General features: G+C 33.7%; 1 protein-coding gene across 1 annotated transcript in view; it reads left to right on the forward strand.

The window, feature by feature from the left end:
- The first annotated feature begins 258 nt into the window (after window positions 1–258).
- hppy (MAP4K3-like protein hppy) overlaps window positions 259–14,230 on the forward strand; it is a 62,783-nt gene continuing 48,811 nt past the window's right edge. Inside the window, exon 1 of the mRNA XM_068768200.1 lies at window positions 259–492. Within this exon, the coding sequence (XP_068624301.1) occupies window positions 382–492 (111 nt within the window). The 5' untranslated portion in view covers window positions 259–381. The remainder of the gene's footprint in view (window positions 493–14,230) is intronic.

Consider the following 14,230-nt stretch of genomic DNA (forward strand, 5'->3'; position numbering starts at 1 on the left):
TAAATATGTAGTAATATTTGTTACTGATCGTAAAGGACGACTTAAGTTAAACTGTGAATGCAAGCTGCTGTTTATATAAATATTATAAATTAAATAAGATATTTCTTATAATTTTAAATAAGAAAAAGGTTTTAAAACTACAAATACTTAACTTGTGGACTCTGAAAAATTTGTGGCTGTATTTTTGTGTAGTCGCAACCCTTTCATGAGACGGGCGTATAAAGACGTGACAAATTATTTATTCTATGGCGACAGACGTCAGGTGGAGATGTTGAGTTTGTGTTGTAAAAAATAATTAAATTCACGAAGTTCTGTGCAACAATTATGTGAATAATGAGATGAAAGTGTAAATAAATGTTAATTTAGTGCTCGCTAGTGATTATGGCGCATAGTGGTGGTGTTTTAAGTTCAGATATATCGCGAAGGAATCCACAAGATGAGTACGAGCTGGTGCAACGAATTGGTTCGGGCACTTATGGCGATGTATATAAGGTAGGAGACCTTTCTAAACTATTTTTTTACTTTTTACCGAGCTGTTTATTGGTCTATTTTTTGGACTTGATTCATGGAGTAGATGACTAACAGTTGTGAAGTTTAATTTGTGCATAGTGATTTAATAATCTAGTGAAACCTTCCAATTCAGCTGAATAAATATAGCGATTTTTAAGCCGTAAAACGGGACGATATTGTCGCGGGTGTTTTTAATTAGCGAAACGATACATGCCGGCCTTGATACGCATATTCGCATAATATTTTGACACGGCACACCCATGTGTTTATACTTACAAGTTTAAGACAAAGCAAACGTCTTATTTCGAACTGTTTTGACATTATTTATCTATAAGACTTGATAGTTATTCATATTAACAAATTATATTTACTAGAAAATTTAAATATCCCTAACTTATGAGTTTTGGAACTAATATCAGAATTATTTTTAAGAGAACTCTATATAAGATCTCAGTTGAAAATATGATATCATTTTGTGTTTGTCTACACGGTAAAGCTATAATGATTCATACACAAGAAATCATGCAATTTATAGTAGCAGTCATTTAATAGGATAGAGACCAGATTATATTTCTAAATTGTACATGCCCAAGACAGTTTATATCAGAAAATACACTTATATCATTGGTTAGAGTCAACAATGTAAGGATGTATTTACATGTGTGGCAAATTGCCAAACTATATTTGTTAATGAAAAACATGCTGTTGACATTGTTTCATTGCCTGAAATGTAAAGTTACTTTTATTTTAAATTCCATCATTATTTAAATAAATTATCTTCTTTTACCTTATAGAGAGTAGTCATGAGTAAAAGCATTCTTTCTCTCTATATTCTCTCTTTGTTTACAATAGTTGAGTTTTTTTTTGGTGACAATTGTTAAGTAGCAGGGTCTACTATTGCATGTTCTTATTATATATTAATTAGGCATATCATAAATTAAGCCTTAAGCCCTTTACTGCTAGACTTTCCCATCAGATTTTCAAAAGGAGTAATATGAAGCTTCCTGAATCCCACAACTTTCAACTACCTTAACAACATAATTTATCAACCTTCTGGATGTATATCCTGTGCTGAATTTGCTAGTTTTTAGTTTTCACTCTGGAACCATAAGGTTGTCTATATGACCTGCCCAATGCCACTTCAACTTGTACATTCAAGTAAAGTAAAGTAAAATATATTTCTGTATCAGGTAAATATAGCTCCTGTTATGTCTCTTATTACTGCTTCAAGGTAAAATATGACAAAGAGAATTGTATATATTCCAAATGATTTATTTAATTGAAGTGGTATTTTATGGTCACACCAAAGTAATACATTTTTATAACTCTATATTAACAGAATTGTGTGAATAGTATTATTTTTAATTATAAAACTCAATTTCATGTAAGCCTTTAGATATATTATCAATTATTTTAACATTGTAGTAAGCTACCACAGGTTCGGAATGCTATTCTGTTGAGCCAGCCAGAAATTTAACAGTTGATTTTTTAATTTAACAATGGCTATGTACACAATATACCAACCATGTAAGTTAGTCATCAAACAAAGTTCCATACATCTTTAAGAGTGATTTTTAATTTCAGATTCAAAACTATGAAAAAAATATTTGAGATAGGTTGTAGAACTTTATAATATATATTATTTGTACTGTTAGTTGTTATATTTAGTTTGAGAAAATAATTGAAAATATCTTTAACACTAAAACTGTGACAGATAATGTGTTTTAAATATAGCATGTTCCTCTCTTAATATTTCTACTATAAATATTCTCTTCAAATACAGTAACCCATGTTTCATCATTGTACATTAGTAAATTTTTTACTTCCTCGTGTGAATATGTTTGTTTAGCATCAACAATACCATGTAATGTAAACTGCAGCTAACACTGTAGTAATTGCAATGATAGTTCAAACAATACATTACATCATTATTGAAACAATGAGACCTTGCCCTTGGCTCAACTTCAAATTAACAATTTTAACATGTTTCCATTATTAGCATAATGTAAACAAGTCGCTTCCAGCCGGTTTTATTGAAATTGTATTGAGGAGGTATATGTCCAACAGTGAATATAATATGACTGAAATAATGATGACCATTAAACAATTTTGTTACTTTAATTGGAGTTATTTGATTAACTTTTGGTATATTTACATAATCAGAGATTAAATAATCACATGCACCATAATCATTATCAATTTAGCAATATTTCCAATAAGACCTGTTGGAGGCAGCATTCATCCAGCAACTTCTGACTAAAGAGATAGCTGCTTCAGTTCATAAGTAGAGACCATGAAGGCAGTAAGAATTAAGCACAATGACTTAAATTAACTTTTAATTAATGAAGTAATAAACTAGAAACTATTTACCTCCAACTCTAGCTATGCATAGGTTGATATTGTTATCTCTCTGACTTGTCTACTCGGTACCTGAATATATTCAAATTAAATATGTATGTAAGTATATAAATTAACCATGTAAACTTACTACATAGTTGTATACAAAAAAATACACACTAAAAAATTTTCAATATTACCATAATAAAAAACAATTCTATACCTATTAAAAACAACAGTAAAATAGTTTTGAAGGTTACACCAAAGAGCAGCAAGCATAGAATTAGACATTAATTCACAAGGTAGACACATCTTTCTTAAAGTTGCCAGAAATTAAAGAAAAAAGGAATTAACTGTCTGATTTTTCTTGTCTTGTTGGAAATACATAGTGGCCTCCGGTGGATGTTTGTCAACAGAAATAATGATGAAAGGAGTTTGTTGACATCATTCTTTCTTTATTAATGATGTTAACTGTTTGGAATATTTTTGCATTTTATCAAAGACATGTTATACAGTAGTTAATTAGCTAATAATGATTTATTTTATTGTTAATTGCAGTCTCACACAATTCATATTGGCTTAGCTGTTCATGCACAAATTACATGCCAAAGATTTAAAATGTGACCAATTTTTTAATTTACCTAAGTTGTGGATCTGCAAAATTTCAGTTTAATGAAGCTGTAAAGTCATGAAAGAGGAAGTAGTATTATAAAGGAATAGTGTTATTTATAGTTCTTGACAACCAAGTTACCAATTTATACATAATTATTGAATGTTAAAGTCATCTGAAAACACTGGCAGGTAGTGGTTTGAAATGTTTAAAGGTATCTGTCCGATTTTTTTGTAAATATATGAGGAGGCTTAAGTCCAACATATGACACCCTACAGCTGAAATGATTATGATGATGATTAAATGATATCTGAGTATTTATCAATTAATAACTATATTTATAGTTATTAGATTTTAAAAATACTATTTCAATTTACAATCAATTTTTTTAATTGTAAATAGTAAAGGCAAAGCATTAGTAGCTATTTATCATTTTAAAACTATCATTTCTCAACATGTGTGATCATTCTATATTTGTTGATGTATTGTGTGTTCACCATTTAACATAAATATAATTCTCTATTATAAAATTTTTGAATTAGACCGCTTTAGTTAAAATTATTGTATATCCTTTGTATTTGTGCCAACTTACCTATAGACCTACTGAACCAAATTTACACTCATTGCATGCAAATTAGCTTTATTGAGCGGACTAGCGCAATGTGATTGCATCAGCAAGATTGTTGAATCATGCATGTGATAAATTATGTTATTTTCTCCTTAGTTTTCTCTGTTAAAGAAGTCTGGTAATTCTTCATTGTCTAGTGAATAAGACAATTTTTTTGTCTATATTTCACTATGTTAAAGTAGCTAGTTTTAGAAATTTTATATACCATGAATTTTCTTTAGAAAAACCACAATTAATTTAAGTTTATATCTAAATTTTCGTATGTCCTATATAATATAAATTAGATATAGTGCAAATTATTCAGAGCAGATAAATAGAAAGCTACTTTGGAGCTTATTATTAATAATGTTAAAATATTTGACAATTGAAAAGTGCATGTCAATGCCTACTTGAATAAGGATATTTTGAATTTTAATATAAATTGAAATTAAAGGTGTACAAAAAATTACAAAGGCGAATTTAACTTTAAAAATTTAAAAACTTGTGACTAATAATGGTGACCACAAATAATGGTAGAAAAATTTTAATTTTTGTAAAAATAATACAGTCTGCCATGCTTTTTGTATATTAAATAGGCGGTACTTAAAACTCGCGAAGGACCTATACGAAGCGAGCCCATGCGTGTGACGTAGGGAAAGCCTTCAAGGGCAGACAACACTACGTGACTCCACATAGTCTGGGGTTATTAAGAATGTCTTTCATTAAAAGTTTATACATACCTTTTTAATATATTCATCTTTTCTAATTAATTATAGTTGCATGTTATATTATTCTATTTAAAACTTGGAAGTATTAGCCTAATGATTACGAGTGCAATATGTTCGAGTTTTGGGAATTATTTGTTATTACATAAACAATGAAGGTGGACGCGGTCAGGGTGGCGGTAAGGCGCCGGATACGGGCAGCGCTGCACCGGTCATCTTGGCGATCTTTGGTTTAGGCCCAAGCCTTGCGTTTGGCGTCAATCTGCTGACATGACTATAAAACATTAAAGGAAATCATCTTTACGATTATTGTACTTTGAAAGACAAAAATCCGAAACTTATGCTAAATCAATCTTGTCCGGTCGATATGACTAGATACTTCTTGGATACAAATTAAATGTTCCAATAGTGCGAACATAATAAATTGTACCACAACATATATCAAGAGAGACTCGTAAATAACTCTTATTTATGTAAAGGCTCCCAACCTTTTTTAAGTTTAAGTTTCTACAAATAATCTTTTTACGTGTAACGTAATGCTTTGAAATAATTTATTAACATGTTTTTGAATTTTAATGAAAATTTCAAAAATGCTATAAATGATAGATTAATTTAACTTAAAATGGCACATATGTATAATAAACTATATAACGAAGGATTTTTTTTATCAAAACTATAAAATTAAATATATTTTGCTTATGTCTGAGTAGAATATATTGCATAAAATGTATATAGATATGAATAACAGGTGTAAGCATGTTTTTAATTAAATCAATTATTCAATACGCAAATAGTTTTAATTAGAAGTAACAGTAATATTAATTATCCTGAAATTTTCCTAACAATATCAATGTAGTGTGGTCACAGTCATTAGCGACGAGTGTCGACCAGCTCGGCACGATCAGGTGGTTTAAATTATAAATGAATTATTTGCATGTAGGGCAACCACGCGGCATAAACACTTACGGAACATAAAGTAATATTTTAGCCAAGAATTTAGTGTAGACCACATCGCGCGCAAAACATATAGCTGCCCTGGTCTTAAGGTCTTGGAGTGGAGACCACGGACCGGCAAGCGTAGGTGCAGGTCATACACCCACAAAGTGCACAGATAAATTTGTGACAAGGACAAGAAGGAGCTGTATGCAGGAAGTTTACAACCGGTTCTATAGGAAATCAATGGAAGAGGTCTCTGTTCATCTGTGGGCTTCCTGCTGAAATGATGGTGATGACGTATACATATTTAAAAACTTAAGTACGAGTACTAAACAATCTTCTGTTTGCTTATATGTTATAGTTAAGTTAATGGTTAATGTGATAGTCAACCCAAAATTGCGTATGATAAAAATTCTATTTTGAATATTTTTAATTTTCTAGGCTTTTGTATGAAAATACTATAAATTAATAAAATATAATTAATAGGTGTAGGATTTTATATTCATCATCATAATATCAGCCGATAGACACACATTGCAAAGCATAGGCATCAGAGATTGCAATGATGATTTTTGCTGCTCGTATGCAGCGACATCCCGCGACCTTGACTATATCCACGCTTCACTTTTTAGGGGACTTACTTATTCTCTGTTGATGTGAGTGCTGTTAGCCTGAAGGCTTTTACAGCTTCAATTGAACTGAGTTCACGGAGCGGAAGGGTTCGTGTGCTTAAAAATAAAACAAGCTGGACAGACGCATTCCAGTTTTATGATGACGTTTGCACGTAGTAAACCGCTCTACTCGTGTAGACGACTTGGGACGGCAGCGTGGACCACAGGCGAGTAAAGGATGGATTCGGATCCAATCACGATTCGTCCACGCTGCCACGGTCCGTGAACTTTTGGGGGAACTACTCACTCCGCATCTAACGGCTCTTGGTCATCACTTAAGAACCTTTCGTCCGAAAAGTTCGACTTTTCATTAAATGACACAAATGAAATTGTAAATATTGAATTTTATTTTTCATTTATCATTCGCATGTTTTTAAAAATCTGAATTGAGTCCACTATTATCTGAAGCCATAGTCACAGTAGTATGATTCAGCGCTCACAGAAATAGAGCCGTCTCGCTCTGTTGAACGCCGTCGAGTACAATACTAGTGTTTATTTTTTTTTTCGCGTTTGTTTCATTAGTCAACACTCGGGGTTTTGGGGCAGCTTCGTCATGCGAGCTAATGGCCATCTAACTGTAATGTTAGCCCTTTCGGCGCAAGTTGTGTCATGTTCAAATTCAACAGTTATTTCATTCAACTATTCGTTCTACTGCGTCTATTTGATAGCACAGATATTAAATATATATCAAAAGTAATGACCCGAGTCCAGAGATTATTAAAATACGACAGATCAATAAGTTCTGGCAACACAAAGTCTGCAGGGACGGATGGTAAACAATAATTAATTTTAATATATAGTAATCTGTGTTTTAAAATAGCTTTTCTTACTGCGTTATCATTTCGTTGTTTATTATGTGCATTAATTGACAGCAAATGAGCAATACATACATCATTTTAAATACGAACCTGATATGGATTCAAACTCTTATTCAATTCAAAATATTTTTGTATTGTCAACTATTTTTACATTATAAGCTAGTTACCACCGACTTGGAATACTGATTTGTTGAAAAGAGCCGATATTTATGTGTACATCACACATCAACCATGCAATTGAGTTAGCAAGCCAAACCCCACATTTTGATTACCTAAAAACCTCTTGAATGCTACAAGATACAGAGATCGCCTCGAGCGATAAGACCGCCTCTTGTATCTCTATGTAAATTGTATTTTTTTTGTTTGTTATTATCTGTGGTGTATAATAAAGAGTAAATAACAAAACAAACAAGATTTATTTAATAATATACTTTTAATTTTAGATTTAAAACTAAAAAAAGGAAACTAAGATATCTTGCGAAACTTTGATAGGTGTGTGTACATTCAGACAAGTGAAGAAGTTTTATATACTAACCTGACATAAGTTGTATAACCAGTTTAATACAACTGTCATGAAATTTCTTAGGAACCGATAAACAATTGAAGTCACATGCAAGAGAAATAGCGTAGTCAATAAATAGATTCTCACAGTATTATATTAACCATTTTCCTTTACCTATTGTTGAATAAGATCACTGGATGATGGGTTGTGACCCTGAATCTATTGTCAAGGTGATTTTATTAAGTTATTCTATTGTAAGAAATAAATATAATTTGGTAATAAATTCCACTGTTGAAAAAGGTTTGTGGCAACTCTCTCGCCTGCTAAACATTCAACGTTCCCAAAAACAAACCTAAACGTTCCTGATGTCAATCCTTCACGAGTCACCGATATGTCACATTGTCTTCTGGTGCAATGAAACTAGGATAGTGGATGTTGACTTAAATTGTGAACGATATTCTATAGGTTTAAACCTACCGCTCGGCTCTTTGTGGTTTTTTTAATGTCTCGTATATATCTTATTATACTTACATGGTATAGTGATGTTATTTACCTTTGTTAGTCTACGTATCAACCAGTGTTAAGAAATAGTTATAATATCATAATTGACTTAAAATATTCAATAGTTGAGAGTTGATTCTGCCTTTTACGACTATTCTAAGACTATTATACCTTGTATATATATTAATATCACTAGACTGTTTAGAATAGTAGTACGTATTCTTATATGTTATATATTTTTTGTGTCGTTGACACATGTCTACTGGAGTTTACCGCTTCACTAGATTTGAGGTGTCAGAGCAATGTGTTACTTAGCTTGTTTAATGTAAGTTGGCATGATCCAATGAGTGACTGGACGAGAGAGCATCACATCCGCTTTTCATCCGTCTATACATTTCTGAAGGTCATGTTCGTCTTGAAACGCCTTGATGGAATCGATAACGAGCTGTTTCCATAATTACCTATTGTCTATTTTCCTCACGACGGTAATAACGAAGACTCCGGTTATATGAATTGATCAGACCAGTAGGTAGGTGATCGCCACCATCAGACACGCTCTTCAAGACATAGACCTCCCTCAAATATATCTATGGGGCAAGTTGGCGATCGCAGTGTGGTATTGTGGTACGTAGAGGGCGCTGCTGCTCATCCTCTGAAAACTTGTTTGTGTAGTGGCGATTCTATATTTTTATGCAGATAAATTGAATTATGGTATAAGACTGTATCCCGGGAATCCAACTAGCGACCCACGATCGCAAGTCTCGGTGCTCTATCGCGAGGCTACCACAGTTCGTGGTCTTCTATCCTTTACTTTTCTCACAAACAATAGTTTGTAGAAGTTGTCTGTGGGCGATGTGGCCATAATAACATACGACTCATTGATAGCATATCGTGGATAGACAGAGAATCATTTCTCATTAAACTTTTAGATGCATTAGCTGCAGAAGAATTTGTTCTAGAAAGGTCTAGACAATAACCTCCTCGGACGTTTGCGCCGCACTTAGTCGGCCACCAATTTGCTCAGCAATTATTCAGTCAAGTGGGCACGTCAGCGCGTCGCGGACGACGGTCGCAGCTCGTCGCATTTTCACGAGGTTTTTGTCCAACTGAACTACACTGTTGAAGCATAACTCCTTATGAAAACCTAGTAATTATAGATTAACATATGAATAACTATTTTTTTGTACATCCTTCACGCTTGTGTTATACAATACACTCAAACGCAGTACATTTAGATTATTATGAGTAAATAAAAATAACAAGCTATGAATAATTCCTTTCGAAAGTAAATTATTAGTTTTTTATAAACTATTGTTTTTTTTATAAGGTTTTTGTAAATTTTAAAGCTGTGCTACTACCTATATTAGTATCCACAATAAATACAGCCGTAAGCCGTCCACCCGTATATATATACACACACACTATATATATATATATATATATATATATATATATGCGTGTGTGTGTGTGAGAGTGTGTATATATACAAATATATAGAGACATGTCACTGTAGGTCGTGGGTACGATTCCCGGTATACATAGTTATATATTACGCACTTTGTGCATTTCATTATATAGGATAGCTACTTGTCATAAAACAAGTTTCAAGATGTTTATGATATTGCTATCGTCAACTAATCGTGGCGATTCTGGTACATTTCTTTATGAAACGGAGAGCCTGAAACTATATATATATATATATATAAATATATATATATGATGTCATGTATTAATATACTCTTTCGTTGTTAATGGAATAATTATAAATATACACAGTATACTTTAGTTATGTAATCAGTACTTAGTTCGTTCTGTTTCATTTTACTTTTATGCTTTTCTTATCTCTTTTTGTGTGTTTTGTGTGCAATAGATATATTTATATTAAATAAATTAGATTAATATGCACATTCGTAGTTTCTTCACTACAATCAACGACACAATTTTTCTTACAGTTATGCGTCCCAATTTGAGTGTAACAAAAACTGGTTAGTCCATTTAACATCGAAGTTAACATGCGCCGTTTAGCGGGCGCGATCGGTAAGTACTCGCGGGCGGTTCGATGACCGGGTGAGGAATGGCGTGATCAACCTCTCGCCTGATACAAATACTTATTTCAAATTTCGCTAACTTAATTTATGACGACTCAGATAAATGTTTACTATGATCTTTATCGTTGGGAATTTATATATTTTTTTTAAATAATTCATAATTAAATTGCTGTGTAGTGGCAGGATACGATAAATAAACATTTTGTGTTAATTATGACTTTAAATGAGCGAATGTATTGCTCATTAGATTACAATCTTTTTAAGTGATTATTCTTTGTTACATTGTGTTATTTTGTTTCTATTGAAATGCGACAGTCTAATAACACCTGGCAGTACAAAGTCAGAGGTTTTATTTGTTCATTCATGTTAGCCGATAGACGCCCAGAGCAAGACCTAGGTCTCTACCAAATCCATCGCCACTAGTACCACAATCCGCTGCCCGCGTCTACCGACTTCCTGCGTCCTAGTTTAAGTCGTCTGTCCATCTAGTGAGGGTCCCTCGCCACGTCTACCAACTCGTGAATGGAGACGCAAACAATAATTAATTTCAATGTGCAGTATTCCGAATTTTGATAACGCATTTTCTTACTCTATTATCATTATGGTATTTTAAATTTGTGAAACTCTTGATTTCTGAATAGGGATGTACCTTAAATTAATTAAGTGCAAATGAGCGTAATAAATGAGAGATTTTACACACTTACGTATATGCTAATGCTTAGAAACTGAGAAAAAACATCTGAATTATAATGCTACAGAAACTGCTATACCGCGCCTTGGGAAAAGTGGGCGCCGAATATAGCATTAGTGCCGGCGCTGACGGGCTGACGCAACGGAGCTGCCAAGACCCCCCACCCGTCTCGCTACGCGCAAATATAAGGCGCGGTACAGAGGTTTCGGTAGCTTTATGAAACGACATAATCTAATATTGAATAATACGGAAGATATCAATTTATACTTGCTCCATGTGGTGGGTTTTCCTTCGTACACTCTCAGAGTGGGACTTAGCTTAACTGTAAACATTACTACGATAATATAACTAAACATTATCCTTACGCTTTGATCTATTTGAGGAGTGAATTTATGTATATAATATATATTTATATTTTAATTAAAAGGTGAATGTCTTAAAAATTATAAATAATAATAGTTACCGAATATTGTCTATGTCAATATACTAACTGCTGTGATTCATGTTTATCATGGTCGTATTAAACAATACATCCACACCAGTTCACAATAGCATTCTGTACAATAACGACCACGCAGACTAAAGTTGAGTGTTTCTTGCGTTACACAAAACTCTACCGCGAATGAAATTAAAAATATTAATGTAATGAAGTTACAAAAAAGTTCAGATAGCTTTAACACTGATCTCGGCAGAAAGATGATATTAAATCTTGTAATGTCATCGTTTCAGCGCATAGACGCCCATTGCAAGGAATAAGCCTCCTTCAAAGATATCAACTGGGGTATATACCATAATTGCAATGCCTGGCAGCCGGATTAGCGATCGCAGTGTTGTGGTATTATGGTACGTAGAGGACGCTGTTGCTCATCATCTGAAAACTTGTTTGTGAACAATTGCAATCCTGTGTAATTAATGTACAAAGTGTATTACATATGAGATTGTATTCCGGGAATTGAACCCGCGATCTTCGATCACAAGTCTCAGTTCTTTACCACTGTCAGATTCTGTGTAGCATAATGTTTCTTTTTGATTGCATTTTCTTGGTAGAGCAGTCGAACGTTGGATTATTTTTATCGTTTATTATCGTCTCCTGGCATCTTGTCAGTCACTGAGGTACCTCGCAAGTCAAGGACTATTAGAAGGCTTTCACCTGGTCTTCTGCAGTAAAGCTGGACGACCTGCACTAATCATATCCTAACTCAGAGTTCCCAAAACTTTTTTGTGTCGTAGACCCCTTGCCATGTTTTTCCGTGTTGGGTAGACCCCCTACTTATCTAAGCTCTGAGACTGCGACTCTCAGGTTTTTGCAAGTTCAAAATGTATTGCGACCAAAAAGCGAATACCAACATCCAACAACTTTATAACCACAAACACAATTTTATAAACATTAATAATATTTTTTTTACTTCATAGGTACTTTTATAAATAATGTAAATGTTTTGATATTATTTATTGAGATCCACTATCGTGGACCCCCATTATCATTTCATGGACCCCCAAATTTTTTTCGCTGACGTAGACCCCTTGCTGGTTGTCATAGACCCTGAGGGGTCGATATAGACCACTTTGGGAATCACTGTCCTAACTCTACCTTGTACAAATCTCTTCATAGCATCGTCTTTCTTCGACAATTCGAGTCAAAAAACTTTGTGAACATTTGCCATCTAGTGTAGCTTGATCTTAAGCTCACGAATGAATCCGCCATATCATCAACATTTATCACTAACATCAATTGTTTAATTCATCGAGTCAAGATTATCATAGCGTAGTTGCATACCTCCTCCCACAGTCCCCCACTGTATATTCGTAGTTTTATTCTCCAATACCACATTATCAAGATTTTAATGCTCATTCGTTCTCTCTCTTCTACCCTCCACGTTACTCTTAATATATACTTAAAAAGGAACTAACAATAATTAGACAATGAGAGAAGACGAGACTGAGTCAAATCTATAATTCGTTTCTGCGCCGTTAAGTAACAAGGGAAGCGACGTGGATCTTACAAGGTCCTTGTTTGCAGTCATTTTAAGAGGAAACACTTTTCGTTAGTTAACCAGGGCAGGCAATGATACGGAGAAGTCCTTCATTATTAAGTCCATCAAATTACAAATGACTACACGAGGGCGCTTGTCTGATCCTTCTATCGTGCAGCTGAGCGACTTTAAATGAATCCTTTCACTCTTCCGTGTATAATAATATTGCATAACGTAGTCTTTCTGGGGCACGAGGGATTCGCTGAGTACCTGTATAGGTTTGAGCTCAGGTAGAATTCCCTGTGCACCTGGGATCAAGCGGTAGGCCAGATTGTGGTGCACGCAATTACGAGCTGTCATGTTCGCAAGGGAAAGATGGGGGTGCGGAGTGGTGCTGGAGGTAATGATAGAAAGTGGCACCATCACCTCCATAATGGAAAATAAAGAACGCCGCTACAAATTTTAACAATATTGTCACGAAATAATACAGAAAGTAACAGATAAAAGTAAAACTAAATAAATAAGTACAAAAAATTAAAATGAGGCTGAATAACAAAAAAATTGTAAAACAAACTATAATAAAAGAAACAAGGCAAAAACATAAAATTGATAACTAAATAGTGATAGTGAAAGAATGCAGCGTAGAAAAATCGACGATGCGTAGAAGGTTGTGAATGAAAGAAAAGAGTGTATTGATTTAAAGAACGAAAGGAAATATGACAAAGGAAGTTGTGAAGGATGACAGAAGAGAACGCTAATAGAAAATGTACTTAAAATTATTTGTAATAAAAGTCTTGTCATAAGTTTAAGATAAGGGAACGAAATAATAATAAAAAACGTAGTCTTTCCTTCGCATAAAGCTACTTTAATTTGAAATGTTTAAAATTTGAAAGTGAACAATTGCCAGCAGTTGTTTGATCTAGAAGTATGTATATGTCCACAACAACATTCTTCTCCAGCACCGCATTACCATCTACTTTTCTACGCCGTTAACACCGAAAGCCCCAAAAATCTTTCAAGGCGATTATTACTTTATGTCTGATTGAGGTGGTTCAACCTCTGCCGGAACTCAACACGGTGTGTATCGTAGGGAATCCCTGCCATTCCAAAGCAATGTAGATTTACTAGTTTTGGTTGATTTTAGTGCTATAAAATCTGTAATTTTAAAGTAGTTGGAAGACGCTTGATGCAGGCTGCATCCATCCAGTCCTATTGGAAATCTGGGAGAGGCCTAGATCGAGCAGTGAATGTTTTGGACTTGGTTCTATCCCACGTACACAAGATTTTACTCATCGAAACTG

The sequence above is a fragment of the Battus philenor genome, unplaced genomic scaffold, assembly GCF_028537555.1.
Source record: "Battus philenor isolate CCGP_79_NKW_IND1 unplaced genomic scaffold, ilBatPhil1.0.hap1 SCAF_25, whole genome shotgun sequence".
NCBI lineage: Eukaryota > Metazoa > Arthropoda > Insecta > Lepidoptera > Papilionidae > Battus > Battus philenor.